Source organism: Stegodyphus dumicola, chromosome 4 (genome assembly GCF_044657685.1).
Source record: "Stegodyphus dumicola isolate Sdum_Otavi_A_Nest chromosome 4, ASM4465768v1".
NCBI lineage: Eukaryota > Metazoa > Arthropoda > Arachnida > Araneae > Eresidae > Stegodyphus > Stegodyphus dumicola.
This window is the reverse complement of record NC_140771.1, coordinates 43,988,853-44,009,046: the sequence shown is the minus strand read 5'-3', so window position 1 is coordinate 44,009,046 and position 20,194 is coordinate 43,988,853. Positions and strand designations below refer to the sequence as shown.

At 36.0% G+C, this 20,194-nt stretch overlaps 1 protein-coding gene across 2 annotated transcripts in view; it reads left to right on the top strand.

The window, feature by feature from the left end:
- Positions 1-17,387, top strand: part of alpha-Man-IIb (alpha-Mannosidase class II b) — an 89,483-nt gene extending 72,096 nt beyond the window's left edge. For both annotated transcript variants that reach the window (XM_085814775.1, XM_085814776.1), the window contains exons 2-3: positions 4,881-5,053; positions 12,688-17,387. In XM_085814775.1, the coding sequence (XP_085670901.1) occupies positions 4,881-5,053; positions 12,688-15,472 (2,958 nt within the window). In that variant the 3' untranslated portion in view covers positions 15,473-17,387. The remainder of the gene's footprint in view (positions 1-4,880; positions 5,054-12,687) is intronic.
- Positions 17,388-20,194: the final 2,807 nt, after the last annotated feature.

Below are 20,194 nucleotides of genomic sequence, written 5' to 3'. Positions count from 1 at the left end.
GATTTTTGCCGCCCAGTACAGTCTTTGAGTTTTTTGAATCTTGTCGCCAGTGGCTTCCTAAAAATCTAAAATTTCGCCGCCCGATGCGGCCGCCCATATTGCACCGGTTCTGGAGCCAGGCCTGGTTATGATTATACAATTGTGACTGCTGTTTAATTCACTGATTGCTGCCTGAAGTACCTTAGTCAGATTTTAACCATACTTATATTTCATTCTATATTAAATGTTTTATATTTAGTAAAAGATGGAATACAAAATTTGAAATTAAATTACTTCTGTAAAGCAAAATCTGAAATTAATAATGCAGGGTGAGTGGAGGAATAAGCTAATCATAATAAAGTGTTTAGTTTAATCCATATTTTGAAATAAAGATTAAACTTTGTTTTGAAAACTAAAACTAGATAAAATATTAAATGTTTTTAAAACTTTTTTTTTAAATCGAACCATGTAACTGATGATTAACTTATGAAAAGAAAACTAGTTTTTGAATCCAATATTAAGTATAAGAAAAGAATAAATAAATGCATACATCAAATAAAAGCACGATTTATAGTTTCTCTTCAATTTATTTAAAATTCCTATCATTAATTTGGAAACTGCTACTGTTTTGGATCATTTCAATTAGTTATTACTATCAATACTATCATTTTTAATCTAAAAAAAAAAATAATATATTGCTGCCACAAACTAATTTTTAAAATCATATACGGAAAAGGCTTGGAGATATACAAATAAAATACGGTATAGTTTTTTTAGAGAAATTTAACAACAGTTTTGATTTTATTTTTTCTATATAATTCTTTTAATTTGAATCATTGAAAAGTTTATTTTAAAGAAATACTCCCTTCTTGAAAATTTCAACCTTTATTTGAAAGAATCCCCCCCCCAAATAAATTTGAAGTAAATAAATATCTTATTCAGTACGCTAATGCTAGATTTTCTTCATTAAATATAATTTTACGTTAATAATCAACTAAGGCATTTTTTAATTTTTAGCGCTGGAATAAATAAATTGTTAAATGGACTGCTATGTAATTGCAAGTAAATATTTGTGTTAGTCTCAGCAACGATCATATTCGCGGTAATATTGTTAGGATTTCTGTTGCTCGAAGACTTACTGCGCCATCTAGTGATGAAAGTCTTAACTAAATTTGTTTTTCAGCAGAAACTAGCAGTTAATTGGAACCAAATTTTTTGTCTGGAAATTGAACCGTGGCTAGGGTTTTCAGCGCCCGGGGACAACTGAAAGATTTTGCTCTCCCTTCTCTGTGTCAAGAATAGAAAACATTTCATTTTATAATTTTTTAATTACAATTTCGCGCCCTCTCGATGCTGCGACTGGGGACAGATGTCCCCCCTTGCCTCACCCTAGCTACGCCATTGTCTGGAAAAAACTGATTTCGAACAAAAACAAAATAACTGAAAATAATCTAATAAAAAACACAATAATTAAAAAACAAGTAGTTTGGTCCGTTTTCACGAAGCAGCTGAAAATTTTTCAACACGAATCTCGTTTCTGAAATATATCTGGGTGATTATAAATTAATGAAATAAATCAAAAGAAAGTGCCAAATAAAAAACAAAGTAATTAAAAAAATTTATGATACGAATAAAAAATGTAAAAAAAATTATAAAACTTTTAATATATTATGAAGATATAATCTGCTCCGACATGATCCAAAACAAATAATACCGTATAAAATTTAAACAGTTTAAAATGAGAATTCACGAAATTAGAAACGTTAAAAATAATTCGTCAGATCAGCAATTAGCCATATTAATATTTTTCGTTAAAAAACTGATAGTACACAAACTGAATTCAATCCGCATGTACATGTGAATTGTTTGCTTTTGACTCTCGCATAAATGCACATAAGTGAAGGCACACTTTGCATTTTCTCAAAGAATGGGATAGAAATTGTAAAATTCATTATTTTTATCATGATTTGTAATGATTAATATTTATTATTAAAACATATATTATTTATAACTAAAATGTTAAACTTAAATTTAAATTAATAAACTTACAGAAATAAATAGAACTCAGGAAAATGAAGGACAAAACAATGTTGAGTTTATGCAAATTAAGTTTTATTGCGTCATTATGTACATACTAATCAGAGTCATATAAGGCATTATTAATTTTGTTAGACATTCTATTAATGGTTTTATTTATTTAAATAAAGCTGAAAGCTCGACTATTTTTGCTTAGTTCGTCGAAATTTGATACGTAAACGTGTGGAAACTGCTACTGAAAAATAATAATAATGCATATATATCTCTATATATATATATATATACACTCACGTTTGTGAAAATTGCAACACCAAGAAGGAATCGTCATAATTGAATGCAATTTAATACACAGTTGAGTGGTAGTAGTACAAATAAATGATTAAATGTTCAAAGCAAACAAACAAGAACAAGAGATCAGAATCAGTATTTTGTGTGGCCACCACGCGCCGCAATAAGTGCTGCTACACGACGTGGCATGGAGTCAAACAAAGTTTGAATGTCTGACTGAGGAAGAGCATTCCATATCGTTTGTACGCGTACCCAAAGTTCGTCTGCAGACGCAACAGGACGAGGATCACGAGCAAGACGCCGACCAATGACATCCCACACATGTTCAATTGGCGACATATCCGGGGAACACGCAGGCCAAGGAAGAAGCTGTACCTGCTGCGCTGCAAAGAAGGATTTAACAATCCGAGCAGTATGAGGGCGGGCATTGTCCTGTTGAAATACAACGCCTGGCAAGCTTTGAAGGAAGGGAACAGCTTCGGGCTGTAGAACTTCACGGATATACCGGTTGCTGTTCAGATTGCCCACAATTCGTAGCAATTGAGATCGTCTATGATATGCTATGGCGCCCCAGACCATAACTCCGGGTGTTCGTCCACTGTGGCGTTCGATAATGCACTCCGGAAGGTGGCGTTCACCGGCATAGCGTCTGACACGAATGCGGCCATCATGGTACCACAGATTAAAGCGGGATTCGTCAGAAAACACGACATGCTGCCAATCAGCACGCCAGTCTCTATGCTGATTGGCCCATTGTAGCCGCAGGCGGCGATGGTCGTGCGTTAGGGGGATCCTGTATAAAGGAGTCCGTGCGCGCAGTCCACACTGCAGCAGACGTCTACGAATTGATGAAGCACACAATGAAACACCTGTAGCTATTGACCACAGTGCTGCCAGTTGTCTAGAGGAAGCTGTACGGTCCGTCCGCGCCATGCGGACCAGGTGTCTATCATCGCGAGCTGACGTCACATTTCGGGGTCCACTCCCGGATTTCCGAGTTGTCCGACACTCGTCCGTCCACTGCTTCCAAACGCGCATCACTGTGCTGCTGTTACGCTGCACACGAGAGGCTACTGCACGATACGACAATCCAGCTTCACGAAGGCCGATGATTCTCCCTCGTTCAAACTCTGTAAGTTGTTCAAATCTCGCTCTCTTTCGTCGACGAGGCATAAGTACAGATTGAGTTAACGTTTACCACTAGCAGATAACCACCGATAACCATACACGCCTCGCTACAGCCGTCTATTTATTCGGATCCATCAGCCGTTCAGAGGGCGCTGCTCAGCATACGCATGCGCTACGGATTTGCAATTCTAATCATTTGCATATCATGCGCTACTTTGCATTTCCTGAAAATTTCAGCTCACTCGCGTAAGTCCTTCATGGTGTTGCAATTTTCACAAACGTGAGTGTATATATCTAAATATAATTAATTATATATATAATTAGAATTAGAATAAATCAGTGTGAGAAATCGCTGAAATAGTTAACCGTGATAGTTAATAGGAGTTGGTAAACAGTAAAACCTGTGATTAAAAAACTTCAAATCATCTGGTAGTGTGTTAAATGAACCAAGAAGTGGCTGCTCAAAAAAGCTGACTCGTAGAGAAAAGTTGTGAATATTGTTGAAGTGAATCCAAAAATTTCTTCAAATGCTATTGTAAGAACACCCAGGGAAGACTTGAACAACATAATTCATCCAAAAACTATCCACAGAATTCTTCATTGGACTGGTTACAAATCTAGAGTAGCCAGAAGAAAACCATATATCAGTAAATCTAATCGAAAGAAAAATAATATTCCCTTATGCAAGGGAGCATTTGAATAAAGATCGTGTATAGAAGTAGCAATCTTGAGTTCATTGATGCCACAATGGACTGGCATATCTATTTGAATATCCTTAAACGTAATCTTCAACGCCCGTAAGTTTCATTTATGGGGGGGGGAACAACTTCTACTTTAAATAGAGTAATAATCCCATATTTTCCGTTTGTGCTTGCTCTATTATGTGCCCCACATTCTCAGACATCCAGCTTTAATCCCTGACATACATGTCATCGAAAATTTATGCAAAGAACTTGACAATACAGTATCCTTACTTTACTGTACTGTCCTTACTGTACTGTTATATACTGATCGTGGACCATATGAAAAGGCAGAATAGGACAAAATTTCTTCTGAAGCAACGAACATGTTGGTGAATTATATGCCAAATAAGCTCAAGGCTGTCTGCCTTGAGACGATTCAAACAGATGATTCGCCAGAAATTATTCCTTACATTTATTTTCATCCCTAAACTTGCACATTTGTCCTTCCTTTGAATGAATAAGTCGAAATGTTCTTTATATTTTTGTAAGTTTATTGAGTTTCAATTTAACGTCTTCTAGTTATCTTTATTATATTCCAAAGATTATATAAATGGTATATGTTTTGATAAAAACAATGACTTACAATCCCCCCCCCCATTTTTTGAGAAAATGCAAATTGTGCCTTCACTTATGTCCCATCACTGTATATCTTTTTTTTAATTATATTTAATAAGATTCATTTAAGCATCTTATTTTCCATTTCAGGTTATCGTAGTACCTCATTCTCATAACGATCCTGGATGGCTTAAAACATTCGATGGCTACTTTATGGCTTATACTGCTCACATCCTGAACAACATGGTTGAAAAATTAGGCAAATACAGAGATATGACTTTCGTATGGTCCGAAATATCGTTCTTTTCCAGATGGTGGAACAGGTAAACAAACATGTTCCTTATTTCCAAACAATTTCTATTCATATAATTTATTTATAAAATATAATAGTTTGAACTATCATATTGAAAATTAATTCGCTAACCTTTCTCTAGGCATACAGATGGGCTGAGTTAGATTGGTTTTTTATAACATATTCTCAACAATGCGCTAATTGGATACAAAATGTGAATAAAATAGGAATTACTAGTTTTACTTATTAAGTTATATGCAAGTGTATAACAAACATTCTGTATTCGTATAAAGTAAATTTAAAGTTAATTAAAATTTTAAATTATGAAATTTTATAGTTTATATATTGTTTTATTCAAAACTGCGGAAATATTATTTCGTATGTGAACTTACAATAATTGAATAAGGTTATTAAACGGTTAGTGTATTTTCTACTGAAGAAATGCGTGAAGTAACATCAGCCGGTATAATGTCATTTGAGCTATAATGCAAACAGAATAAAGCATCTTTTGACCATTCAGCACGTTGTTGGAATTTGTGCAAAGTTTGGGTTGCGTTGATTAGAAACAAATCCCTGTCGTCCTATAACTACCTTATTTCTAAATTTCTCACCGTCTACCTCATCTTTCGTTGCTAACTCTTTATCAAACGGTTGTATAGGGTTAACGTTTTCAGACATTTCAGGATTTGCAAAACGACACGACAGGTAGGCTGTGACAAATAACAAAAGAAGCATTTTCCCAGTGTTCCCAGGAGTGCTAAAGCAAGCTTATGTATTTTTACTGCATAGTATTTCAAAGATGAGTTAATATAATTGCTTCCATTTCAAATATAACTACCCTAACAGCATTTTCCACGAATGTTTTGAATATACGAACGTATGACATTATACGAGGGTCGGTCAAAAAGTTAGTTGCATTGCTTTAGAAAATTACCTCCGTTATTTAAACATTTGTTGAGGCATGGTACACGTTTGTCGATGCCTTCTGCAAAGAAATCCCGTCCAATGCCCGATAACCATTCTTGGGTTGCCGTTTTCACATCCTCATCGGCCCACAAGCGGCCGAGCGGTAAAGACGCTGAACACTGGTAGTTCGGTCCGAGGTTCGAATCCCGCGAACGGGCTGGCTGCATGGGCGTCTTCGTAGTTTTTCCCATGTGTAACATGTATACGAGCCAGTTTCCCTTAGAAAGTCCTCCACGAAGGCATCCCTCCCTTTAGGCAGATAGCCCTCGTGTGGTTTGCCATAATTAAATAATCCAATTCACATCGTCATCCCAGTGATATCATCGCTTTGAAAGTTCTGCTACTATGGGACCAAACAAAAATCACGTTGCAAGGTGTGGGCTATAAGGAGGGTGATTCTAGACTTCACACCTAAACTTTTTCAGAAGGTCTCACGTTTGTTTTTCTGCATGCGGTCTTGCATTGTCATGCAGGAGCACAATGCCTTTCGACAGTTTACCTGGGCTTCGATTTTTAAGTGATTGTCGTAATCGTTCTCTGCCGAAAACAGCTTCAGCATCATGTTTCCCGCAGATGTAACAGTTCGACACTTTTTTGTGTCTGGGAAGTGGAATGTTACCACTTGAGGTAGCTGCATTTCGTTTCAGGTGAGAAGTGGTGATTACAAGATTCATCTCCGGACAGAATTTTGTCCAAAAACGGATTTCCTTCCTTTTGGTAACATTGCAGAAATTTCAACTCAATTTCAAAACGCTTCCCTTTATTTTCCTCCATCAGTAGACGAGGCACCCATCGAGCACAAACTTTATGAAATTGGGTGATCGGCGGTAATTTTATGCACACTTCTATGAGAAATATCCAGTTCATAAGAGATTTCGGTTATTGTTATGCGTATGTTTGCAAGAATGCATTTATTCACGTCAGCAGACATTTCAGAATTTGTGGCAGTTGATGATCTTCCATCGCGCTCAGCGTCGTCAGTATCTATACGTCCGTTCTTGAGCAGGTTGCATCACTTCGCAATAGCTGGACGTTACATTGCATTTTCATCATATACTTCATGCAACTGCCGATAAATTTCACAGCCGTTACACGTTTTGGCCTACAAAAAGCGAATCACTGCACGCATTTCCAGTTTGGACGCCACTTGCAGCTGTCCAGACATGCTTACGACTGATTATCAGACAAACTAAAATTGCTTCGTAAAAGCCGCTACGCCACACGATACAGCTAAATGTCTTAAGTGTCGCCAGAGAGTTTCACCGAAATAGCCTTTAAAAGAAAGTTTTTACAAAGAGGTGCAACTAACATTCTGACTGACCTACGTACAAGCCTCTAAATTTTCTGCATCATTAAATTTAGCTATTAATTTTGAAATTTCCTTTTATTATTATTATTGTTGTTGTTGTTGTTGCAGTTCGCTTATACGTAGAGGCATATCATAAGCCAAAGAGCAACATCTTGGTCTGAAATCTTTATTTTGTATAAAATTGTACGACTTTAGTTGAAAATACTCAGTTGTAGACTTATACTTATTCTACGGATATAAACCATTGTCCTTTAAACTCTTTTCCGCTGAACACCGAGATACCATTAAAGTTTAAATGAATTTTAGAATATATAGATCAGAAAGATAAATATATGCAAGAGTTAAATAAGTGATATTTTAATTTTGATTGTTATTATTACATAAAATAATACGAAATAAATTTGTTTTTATGAGTGCAGCCTCACTGAACTAACCGCGAATAAAGCAACGTTTAAAACCACAAAGTTGTGTTCGCTTGGAAATCCATGCATTTACAGTATCTGCGAACAAAAGAGCTGAACCTCAAGTAATTGCAATCGCCCATTGAACATTCTCATTTCTGTCTTCATTGCTAGCTTCTGTGGTAAAATGAATACCAGTTGTATTAAAGTAGGGTTTGATTTGGTTCAGTTTATTATGATAAAGTGTAGTTGTGGGCTTACGACAACCCGCATGGTACGAGAAGTTACGTTGCGCAACATCGTTTTGCCGTAAATGTGTGGGCTGCAATCATTGATGACTGTTTGTTTGGACCCTACTTACTACCGCCGCCGCAATTGGACGGCCGGAAATACCTAATCTTTGTCGAGACAGTGGTACCGACTTTTCTGGGCACTGTTCCTGCGCATATCCGCCGAGATATCTGGTATCAACTTGACTGGGTTCCAGCCATAACACAGTTGTTGTGCGTGATTACCTGAACCGAACATTCGGAGCTCGAGGATCGGTTGGCCACCCAGGCCACCTGATACGCGATTTCTTTTTGTGTGTAGGGGAGCGGAACCATGAAAGACCATGTGTACAAGACCCTTGTCGACAGTGAAATGGGCGTAGTTGCAAGAAAAGTGACCGCCGTAGGAATTGTCCGTGATATGCCAGACGCTTTTGAAAATGTTTGTCGGTCAATGCAACGGCGCTGTGAATCCTGTGTTCGTGTAAATGGTCCTGAAAAAAGTGAGCCTGTACTTTACCTTTTTGGAATGAAGGTCACATTCGTCACAACTTAACTGTACTGTTTCCTTGTGTTAACATTACTTGTCCAGTTTATTCATGCAGATGACATTTGCGGACATACTTTCATATGTCAAATCAGTTTCCTAACGTCCTCCCTACCTCACGCGAAATTTGAACGATAACTTTTGAATCAACCTAGAAGTGTTTCGCAACCGTAAATGTTGCGAAACACTTCTAGGGAAGGTAGGGCACATCATAAGGATTAAGAATTGCATAAAAACCTATACCCGGAAATGTCAAGGGTAAATGGTAGCAGAGGTAGAAGATGGGGAAAGAAGCAAGAGTGATTAATTTGAAACATTTATTGGACATGAATACAAATGATGTACGGCAGCTTGAATGTTAAAACAGATGCTCGAAGTTTGCGCCATCAGAAACCAAACATGCCTGTCACCGACTGACCATTTGATTGCTGCAAATTATTTGATCTTTCTGGGGCAGGTTCTTCCCGATTTGCTTGACGATGTTCCACCAAATGTGAGGTGCAACATATGATTCCAACATAATGAGGCCTCTGCTCATTTTGGACTGGATGTTCGTAGCCATTTAAGCAGATCATTCACGCATCGATGGATTGTGGGTGGTGGACTAGTTCCCTGGCCCCCACGCCCACCGTCATCGAGCCTTAATTTCTTTTTGTGGGAAGCCATCAAAAGTGTCGTGTATCACGATCCTGCTGTGTCTTAAATAAATCTCGTGGCAAGACTTGCCTGCGCAGTTGCTACAATCAACGAAATTCCCGGTGTGTTTGAACATGTCCGGCAATAAATGGTCCGTCGGTGTCAGGCATGTTTGGCGTCTGATGGTGCAAACTTCGAGCATCTGTTGTAACATTCAAGCTGTCAGTAAAATGTATCACAGTTAAAAAAAGAATATTTACATAGAATTAATAAAAAATATTACATATGTATTTATAATGAACTGCAGAAATTATTATTCTGCGTTTTAATCAAAAAATATGTAAAAATTATTTAAGCAAAAAATGCTACAAACGCAAGTATAAGAGAGCAAAATACAGTGTAGTATATGCATCTCAGCTAATTTAATAATGTTCTTAGTTGAAGCCTGTTTCATTTATTTGTTTAAAAGTATATAAAATTAAATTAGTATCAAATTAATCCTTGTTTAATGGTGTATTTCGTCGATTTAATTATAAGATTTGATTAAAAAAATTTGTGTTCATGTCCAAAATACATTTCAAATTAATCACTTTTCTTCTTTTCGCATCTTCTACTTCTGCTACCACTTACCCCTGACATTTCCGGCCATGGGTTTCTATGCCATTCTTAATCCGTGTGATGTGCCTTACCTCCCCCTAGAACTTTGTCACAACATTTACGGTACACCCTGAATATATATATGTAAAATATAAAAAAATACGATGGCTTTGCTCTTTGCGAACCAGCAACCTTTAATTAATTTTCTGCAATTCAGGATCATCCCCTAAACCAGTAACTTCTAGAACATTCGCACCTATTACATAACCTCCTCATATAAATGCTGCGTCATAAGTTTTTCTACATTTTTCTAGAAGCTACTCTGTTACATAACCTTTCATATAAATGCTGCGTCATAAGTTCTCCTACACAGATGCCTTCTCGCCTTCGTCCTGCTAACGCTTCCGCTATGCTGCTCTTTCTTTGTTAGAACGTTATGACCTATTAAAGTTTAAAGTCAGTCGTATCTAATAGTTCAATTACTGAATAAGTTATTTGATTAACTCCATCTGGAAAAAATCATCTGCTCTAAATTAAAATAAAGATATGCTTGCTGTTAAAAGTGAAAAGTCCTGAGTCGTCATTTTTCTCCATGTTTCAATCATCCCAGCTTCGTCAACCATATGCCAGAACGTGTAATGGAATAGCCTCACCATTCGCCCACGATGTGTTGGAATAACTGAAAACATTACATATATATTTAAACAAATTTAAATTTAAATTTAAACAAACACGTATAAAAGTAGAAAAGCAAATTTAAAGCCAATATAAAGAAAAAAAAGCCAAAATAATTTTATATACACTATGTGACAATGAAAATGCAACACCATGAACGCATGCTCCGGAGAATGTGCAAATTGTAAGGTAGACACAGTGCACCAAGTTATATGAATGATGCAAAATGTGTAGCATTCTTGCGTAGTTGTGAAACGAGAAATAAGAGAAGGAATTTACAGAATCGACAGTAGTTGTGCTGCTCCGTCGGGCAAGTTGTTTTTCTACCGCAGAGGAAGCTTTAGTACGGGAAATGCCAGGACGCCAACAAACGAGGAACTTCCAGTAGACTGATGAGTACACCAAGGGTTTAGTGATCAGAGTGAGAAAAACAGGTTCGCCCGACCCCGAATCACAGCACCTACATGCGTCTATGGTGTGCTAGCTGTGGCGAAGATGGTTGGAAGAAGGGAATGTGGCACGTTCCAGGGGCGGCGTTACTGCTAGAATGATTTCAGCAAGTGTGGACTGACGCATCCGCAGGTATGCGGTGATGACTCCCCAGACCACTTGACATTTGGGGATAGGTGCAGGATACTGTTGATGCTTCCATATCGGCCAGCAACAATATTCGCCAATTGACAACCGATGGTCTCAACGCGTGGCTGCCATTGAGAAGGCTGCCTTTGAGCCAACCGTTTGTGATGGTGTCGGGGTAAAGCCACATGGACTTTGGAGTGGCATAATATTGTGTTTTCTGACGAGTCATGCTTTTCTTAAAGCAATGACAGTCACCTTGTAGAGTCTGGCGTCGGTGTTGTGACAGGTCCAATCCGACCGCAACTAATGAGCGCCCAACTGTACAACAATGCACCGTCATGGCTTATGGCAGCATCGCTTACGATAGCAGATCACCACTAGTCTGTACTGTTGGAAGTATAACGACCCAGCACATGTGGATGACATGCTCCATTCGAAGACGGTCCTAGTATGTAAATGACGTGCTCCATTCGATAACACTAGCCTTCCTTCAGAGAGTGCCGAATGCCTTTACCTGCAAGATAACGCCAGATCACCCATCGCGCGCGTCCACCAACATGACATGCAACGTACCCAGATGTTTCCTTTTCCACCTATCTTCTCAGATCTCTCAACCATCGAACATGTCTGGGATGTAATTGGACGTCGATTGCGTGCGTTGCCACCACCATGTTCAGAAAACGAACGAACTGGGGTAAATTGTTAACAGGGAATGGACATCTGTCCATCAGGAGACAATCCGCATGCTCTTTGGGTCTGTACCTAGGCGTGTTGCTGCCTGTATCGCTGCCAACGGTTTTTCTACAATTTACTGAGCATGACGTATAGTCGCGTTTTATAAGTGCATTATGTAAAAAAAAATCACTTTTTATTCGTTATGGTGTCTATTTTGTTCAGTGTCACATAGTGTATATGCATATTAAAGTTTTTTGGATTTCATGAGTCGAAAAAGTTTTAGAACACTGTGTTAAGTTAATGAGTGATGAAATAATAGTAATAATAACAGCAGTAAAATATTTTAACTGGTGTAACGCATTTTAAAACTGTATTTTTTTAAATATCTTGCTTCATATATGATCGGTGTACTTTTTAAATAAAATTTTTTTATTTATGTAATTTTTTTTAATCAAAAACTTCAAATATCATTTAACTTTTTGTATCTGCTTTTCATGCTTTTCCCTCTTTTACTGATTTTATTAATGAGAGGAGATGGTGTGTTTATCAACTGAATTTGTGAAAGTACAATATAAATGCTTTTAAATTCAGTTAATCTTTCTCATCGTGTTCCCATTTTAGTTAATATTTCCTGTCAAGTGTTGCATTGCATAGCATATTAAAGTAGGAGTCTTTCTTTATAAAATCTATGATATTATCTTTATCTATGATGTTTGATAGCTATTTAAATTACAGGTACTGCTGTAAAGTTAATATTTGCTCAGATACAGATTTAAGGTGTCGCACGAGTTGTAGTTGCGAAGGTCCTTGCTTTCCGAAAAGCTCTCCAAATCATGAGCCTCTGCATTCGTTTGCAACTCCAATACTATTATTAATACTGTCTAGTATTTTTTCTTAGTATTTGAATGTACTGTAGTTTATTAAAAATAGTTTTTTTTTATCAGAGTATCTTAAATTCAAGAGTTTTAAATACATTTATAATGTCAATAAAAATTTCCCTTTTTTTTTCAGCCTTAAGAATCGACCGCATCTTCGTGATCAAGTTCGCCAGTTTCTGCATACCGGCAAATTAGAAATTCTAACTGGTGGTTGGGTGATGACCGATGAAGCGGCTTCTCACTATTATGGTATGATTGATCAGTTAATCGAAGGCCATCAGTGGATGAAAACAAATCTTGGAATCATTCCTCGCTCTGCTTGGTCTGTTGATTCTTTTGGGCATTCGTCAACTGTACCCTATCTTTTACGAGCTTCCGGAATGTATAATATGGTTATACAAAGGACACATTATGCATGGAAAGCTTACCTTGCTGAAAGACGGCAACTTGATTTTTGGTGGCGTCAGGACTTCGATGATTTTACTCAGAAGAACCATACAGGTGACATCATGTGTCAAATGATGCCATTTGATTTGTACAGTATAAAACATTCTTGTGGTCCCGATCCCGATGTTTGTTTGCAGTTTGATTTCAGACGTATTCCTGGAGAATATTCCGAGAGTCGTGCAACTCCTGTTACACCTGAAAAGTTGGCTGAACGAGCTGAACTTCTTTTAGGACAATATGGCAGAATAGGATCTTTGTTTTCCCATAATGTTGCTCTGGTTCCCTTAGGAGATGATTTTCGGTATAATCATGACGAGGAATGGGATCAACAATATGAAAATTACGCAAAAATAATGGAATATATAAATTCGAGAAATGACTGGAATGCTCGAGTGAGGTTTGGAACGCTTCGAGATTACTTTAGTATTGTACACAAAAGGATGAATGCTATAGGGTATGATAACATTCCAAATCTTACAGGTGATTTTCATGTTTATGGTGATATATATGGAGAAGGTCATCCTTCCTATTGGAGTGGTTATTATACAACACGTCCATACTGGAAACACATGTGCCGTGATTTGCAGCATTGGTTACGCAGTGCTGAAATCTTATACTCTTTATCTAGAGTCTATGTAAAACAACATGATTTGTTGCATTTATTGAAAAGGTTAGATCAAGATTATGCTTATTTAACTCAGGCAAGAGATAGTTTAGGATTGTTTCAACATCATGATGCTATTACAGGAACATCAAAAGAAGCAGTAATGGCAGATTATGGTATGAGGTTATTTCGAGGAATAAAAGAAACTAAAGGTATTATTGCTCATTCCGTATTATACATGATAGCTGACGATGCAGTTAAAAGGTCAGTGGACTTACGTCCAGCTCATCCTTTAACTTCATTTCTCTATCCTGATACGGATCAAGCTCAATTTGATAAATTACCTGAGAAAGTTCCTTTAACGATTCCATCTCAAGGAAGAAAAGTAGTGATCTTCAATTCAAAAGCCCACCGAGTGGTTGAACCTATCCGTTTAAGAGTAAGGAGTGCCTTTGTCAAAGTCTTAGATCCTGATGAGCAAGAAGTGCCTGTACAAGTTAATCCTGCCTGGAATGGTTCTGTAGAAGTTCTGGGAGATACTTACGAATTACTCTTCTTAGCAGATCTCTCTCCTTTGTCTTTGACTACTTTTACTGTAATTACATCAGAGAGAGCTCCTAGACCACGGTCACAAGTGGCTGTAACTCTTAATGATGCCTTTGCCAAGCAACCACATAATTCTATATTCTCTTTCCAAAGTCCCACAGATATAGATATAGAGCTCAGTACTCCATCTGTGACTGCACGTTTTTCTAAACAAAGTGGCTTACTGCAAAGTGTGGAACTCAAAGATTATGATTTGATCAATAAAGTTTCTTTATTCCTACAAGCTTATAAGTCTGAAGAATTCAGAAGTGGTGCTTATTTATTCCATCCATTAACAACAGATGCAGTCCAGAATATTTCTGGCAGATTTCCCATAATTCGTACCGTGCGAGGGCCACTTTGTTCTGAAGTAACAGCAGTGTATTCTAATGTCGTTACTGTTATTCAAAGAGTGTACCATACAAGTGGCCCATTAGGATACGGAGTAGAATTAGAAGTCTTTACAGACATTGCGCAACTGTTTGATGTGAATCTGGAGCTCTTTCTCAGAGTAAAGTCAGATGTCAAAAGTCGAGATGTTTTCTACACGGATTCTAATGGATTTCAAATGATCAAGAGGAAAACTTTAAGTTATCTTCCATTGGAGGCTAATTACTATCCAGCTACATCAGCAGTATATTTAGAAGATACGCAGTCTAGACTGACTTTATTGTTATCTCATGCGCATGGAGTTGCAAGTGTTAATTCTGGATGGCTGGAGGTCATGCTTGATCGCAGGCTTCGAGGTGACGATAATCGAGGTCTTGGTGAAGGTATAATGGACAACAAACGTACTGTGGCTCAATTTTGGGTGCTTTTAGAAGGAATAAAAGACAAAATTACGGAAGTTCCCACATTGTCATTAAACAGTCATCTGTTATCGTCATTTATGTCTCATCCGCCTGTTATAGTTGCCACACATAGTTTTGAGCAAAGAAATCTCAAATCAAAGTTAGAATTCTTGGAAACATCATTTCCTTGCAATGTTGAATTGCTAAATCTCAGGACTCTGCCGGCTCAAGATGACTTTGAAACTCCTTCCAATAGCAGTCTTTTAATTCTGCACCATAAAGGAATAAGTTGCCGTGTAAAAAGTTGGGTTGATGGTAAGTGCCCTAGTCAAAAAGGAAATGCGTTTAAACTCGATTTCAAAAATGTGCATTTATCGTCAATACATAAAACCTCCCTTACTGGCATTTATTTACAAGAAAACATGAGTAACAACACACTTGAAACAGATAAAATGCAAATTGTATCTTACAACCTTACCTTCAGAAATTAATAATAACTGTAAATTCATTTTAGGGTCCACTTAAAAGCATCACTGTTCGTTGATGCAGTGCTATTAGCCTTCATTTAGTGTAGTGCAGGACATGTTGAAAATACCTGTCCACTTAAAGTTAAACAACATTTTATAATTTAAGCATGCGCATGTTTTTAATAAACGAAATTTCGCATTCATGGGTATGCGAACATGGGCATTCATGGATATGCGTTCCATCTTTAATACAGTAATACTTTATCTTTTCTTAAAGTTTGATAGAAGCTTGCGATATTTTATGCTGTGAATTGTACAGCCAGAAAATTTATTCTCAAACACACTATGTAAAGCAAATTTCCTGTAAACGTATTTGCTTGTAAAAGATAAAAATGCAGTGAATGCTGTCTGCGACGACCATCCATGTTTCTATGCGATTGTGGTCGTTTTACAGAACTGGCACTCAGTAACCGTTTATGTTTGTTTTTCAACTATAGTGGTTCCTTTTGGAGATGGTCGTCTTAAGCAGGTATTTGCCACGAAAAATTTCATTGTATTTACGAGAGAGAAGATCAAAAATTAACTCACAGTAGTATTTTCTTTATTAGATTTCCAAACAGCCAAAGCTGAGGGGGGGGGTAAACATTTGTAGTTGAAAAGCAACTATCTGTAATCTAAATATATAAAAAAAAAAAAAAAAACTTTTATTGAAATTCACATAGAATGTTCGTGATTTGCTGGACAGTAGCAACCATCCCCAAATGATTCATTCCTCAATTTGTCTAAGTCCAACTGGCCATCCGCTATGTAATCTATCCCAAAATACTGACTTTAATACTGAAAAGTTTACTGAAATTGTGCCATGATGATCGAAATAAGCTTGAGAATGGCTTTTCGTATTCTCACACAGAAAAATAACTAAGACATATGGCTTCATTTTGATTATGATTTGTTTTATGTAATGCGTTAAACTTAAGGAATAGATACTAATTTTCATTTAGAATCTGGAGGCCTTGATCTAGGGCCTTACGTGTTGAGGGGGCCTCAAATTGTCTTTAACATTTCCATAATTCTTATCTTTTCTTTTATAAAAGCAAACTTTTGAACGTTGGGAGCCCCAGAAAGTGTGTACCTAGAGCCCCATACCTGATTAATCCTGCCATCCTATTGGGGAAAAAAGTTTGTGTTACTTTTCGATCTTCTCTAATAATAAAAAATTTGATCGAAGCAAAATTTAATTATTTATTTTGAATAATTACTAGAATCTCCGAAAAATACTCTATTTGGATACTTATTTAAAACTGAAATGTATGTATATGCACTTTAATTTTCGTGTTGTAATTTTGATTTTAGAAAGCGCTGCGCTCGTATTGAAACCGTGATATTAAATTTTTTTAAACGCATAATTATATTTTATTATTTTCATTAACATTTTTTACTGTTTTCTCTAAAATTTGATAAATGCTTGCGATGCTTAAATGTGAATTGAAAGGAAATTGCAGAAATATGTGGCGATTTTCAATAGTTCCTGATTTATAGCGATTTTTATTTTGTATAATACTCTAAAACAAATGAAGAATTTAGTACTTGAATTGTACATATTTTGAAAACAAAAATAATGTTTTATTTCCCATTTGGGACATTTCTTTAGTCTGCATCAGATTAAAATATTCATGTTATACATGATAGTATTTGTTTGTTTTTTATATTATAAATAATGTACCACTGCTGGTCAAGTGGTGTTATTATGAACTAGTATATATTTAACACAAATGTATAAATATATACTCATGGAATAAAACTTAGCAGATTTAATATATGGAATGACAATATACACATTATATAATTGTATACATAGATCTGATAGAATTTGTAGCTCTTATAGTTTTACTTTTGTGATTTTTGTCAATAGTCATGCTAAAATAAATTGTTTATTTTATGTGTTTGCTTTCAGATTTTTATGTGTAAAAAAGTTCTCAGTGTACTGTCTTAGTTCAAATATTATAAATTATGTTATTACACATTAATTCCGTAATAAGAATAAAAGAAAGACTAAAATACATAAGACATAAGAATAAAATAATTTGTGTAAGCAGTCAACAAATCACTGTATTTTAAGAACATGTCAGTAATTCATTATTTAGAAAACAAATAAATTTATAAAATAATAATAATAGTTATAATTTATTGAAAAATAACTAAAGGTAAATAAAATTGCAATTTCTTCTTCCCTTCCAGATTCTGGCTTAATACTTGTAAAGTAAAATGTAAAACATTTGAATTGTCTCTGCTGATTGAAACTTCAGATAAAAATTTTAACCTATGACTTTAATAAAATACATAAAAAACTTTTTAAACTGGAGGAGTACATAGAAGAAATTTTTAAATTTTATAATTTTAGTTAAATACACTAAAATTTGAAAAATAATTTTTTAAGCTTTCATAATATCTTCCTTGTAATTATAAGTAAAACTGTGAGGCTACTAAGAATGCCGTATTTTAAATCAAGGTTTTCAAAGAGAAATTTAAGTAAATCCAGTATAATCAGTCGTCCTTATACATCATTTCTATTCTGTTCCTTTTGTCATCCTTTGCAATTCTGTTCGTGTCTTACAATTCGTTTATAGACGCTTGACAATTTTATTTTGATCACATATTAGCAAGAATATTGTGAAAGCTAACAAAATTATTTTTACATTTTAGTGTATTTAATATATACATATGTAATTTTAAATATATACATATGTAATATAAAAAATATATAAAAACATGTAAAGCAAACTTCCAATTTTAAGCCCCTTTTTTCTACATTTTAATATAAGTATTTATTTCTAGCCTAAAACTAGTAACTATTTATAACAGCAATCCCCAGCCTTTCTAGAAAACCGGTGGGGTGGCGGGTGCATTTATTTTTTCAACGCAAATTTACGGATTGGTATAGTTAATAATATGCTTAACATACAAAAAAATTATTTCAAAAGTATAATTTAAGCTATAAAAAAATTATTGATTTTATTCGTATGTAAAATAAAGACTAATACAGGTAAATGTTTGTAGAGTTCCTCACTTCGTAATTCTAAGTTAATGTTGGAAGTGAAGAATCTAAGAACTGATAAGCGAATAATCGCTTAAGTTCGGTGACAAGAAACAACAAGATAGAAGGGTTATTATTCCAATAAGATTTAACAAAACTCCGCCTGGGAGTGTGCAAACAAAGCCCGCACTTGGGCTTGAACTTAAAAGTCTAAGAATTAAACTAAAACTAAGATTAACTAAATAAATATAGCCGAAGCTATCAAGGTTCAAATCGAGTTGGCCCCTTAACTTATTTGACTACGAAGCTTAGCAAGGGCCTGAGTACGGCTGAGCGTAATAACAGCTTTGAGAGAGAGTGGTCAAAAAGGCAGACGCGCGTAAATCAGAAACTCTGATTCTCTCTGCCTCTGTAAGTAACTTCGTGGTTTAAATACCTCTCCTTCTCATTAAATATTCAGCAAGATTCCAAAACTACGTTCTGGCTGGAAGTAGTAAGTTGAAGTTAAGAATTTGACAGGAAAGTAACTCTAACTTAAAATTTAACTGTTAATGAAATTAACATAATCCTTACATATTGACAAATTCTTTAGTTCATTTCACACAAATGTGTGGAACCAAATACGAAAAGGATTTTGCATTGTATGATATTCTTCGAAAATGGAAGTTAGTTTGTGTCGACTATATATGCCAGGAGTTCTCATTTAGTACATCGGATTTGAAGGCTGAGTCATTTTGGAGATCAGAAGTTTCTAGTTCCATTTCTTCCGTTCGTGCTTAAATAAGCTCTGCAATGTATTCAGGTATTTCGGTTTCATTTACTTAGCAAATAAAAGGATTGATGGGAAAAAAAATGACCATTAACTTGATAATATTAAATTGCTCAAATCGTTTTTGAAACTGGTTAGGAAGTAATTGAAGGTTGATCTAGAGGCGTAGCTAGTGTTTTCAGCGCTCAGGGACAATTGAAGAATTTCCGCCCCTTTCTGTGTGCCAAAAAAACATATTATTTTAAAATTTCGTAACATCAATTTTTCGCCCCGTGGATGCTGCGCCCGGGAACAGATGTTCCCCCTTGCCCCACCCTACCTACGCCACTGGGTTGATTGCAAATGAGGATAAGTCCATTTCAGCTTCGCTTCCCCCCCCCCACTGCACAAGTGGCCTCATCTGTAGATGTCATCCTACAGCTCCAAGTTTAAAAAATTCAGTTTCTCAATTATGTTTGTAAAAAACCTAGACCCACAAACCAGCGAAAGTCCAGAAATAAAAAGTTTATATTAGGTATTGAGATTTTTTAAATTATTTTTTCAATTAAATTTACGAATCATGCTAGAACTAAGAACTGATAAGCGAATAATCAGAATATTGCCTTTCCTCAGCCAACGTACTTCAATATACAGAACGATGTCACGATGTCCGGAATTTTCTCGTTAGGGCCTTAAAAAGCCTGTGTTGCAAAGGGGGTATTCGAATAAAGTTTACTATTTTTGTAACTATTTTCATTACGTGTCCGAAGCGCAACATTCTACCACAAAAAGTTTCGTAGAGGTTGATACTGTGATACATCGTAAAGCTCGGAAATGATTTGTCCTTCTTGAAGACGGCAATAAATCCATTAATTTTATCAACCGTTACTGGTGTCCTACAGTGGTTATCGCAGACAGCTTGCGTAGACAAGTGACGGAGGACGGGGACGCCTGGCGTCTAACA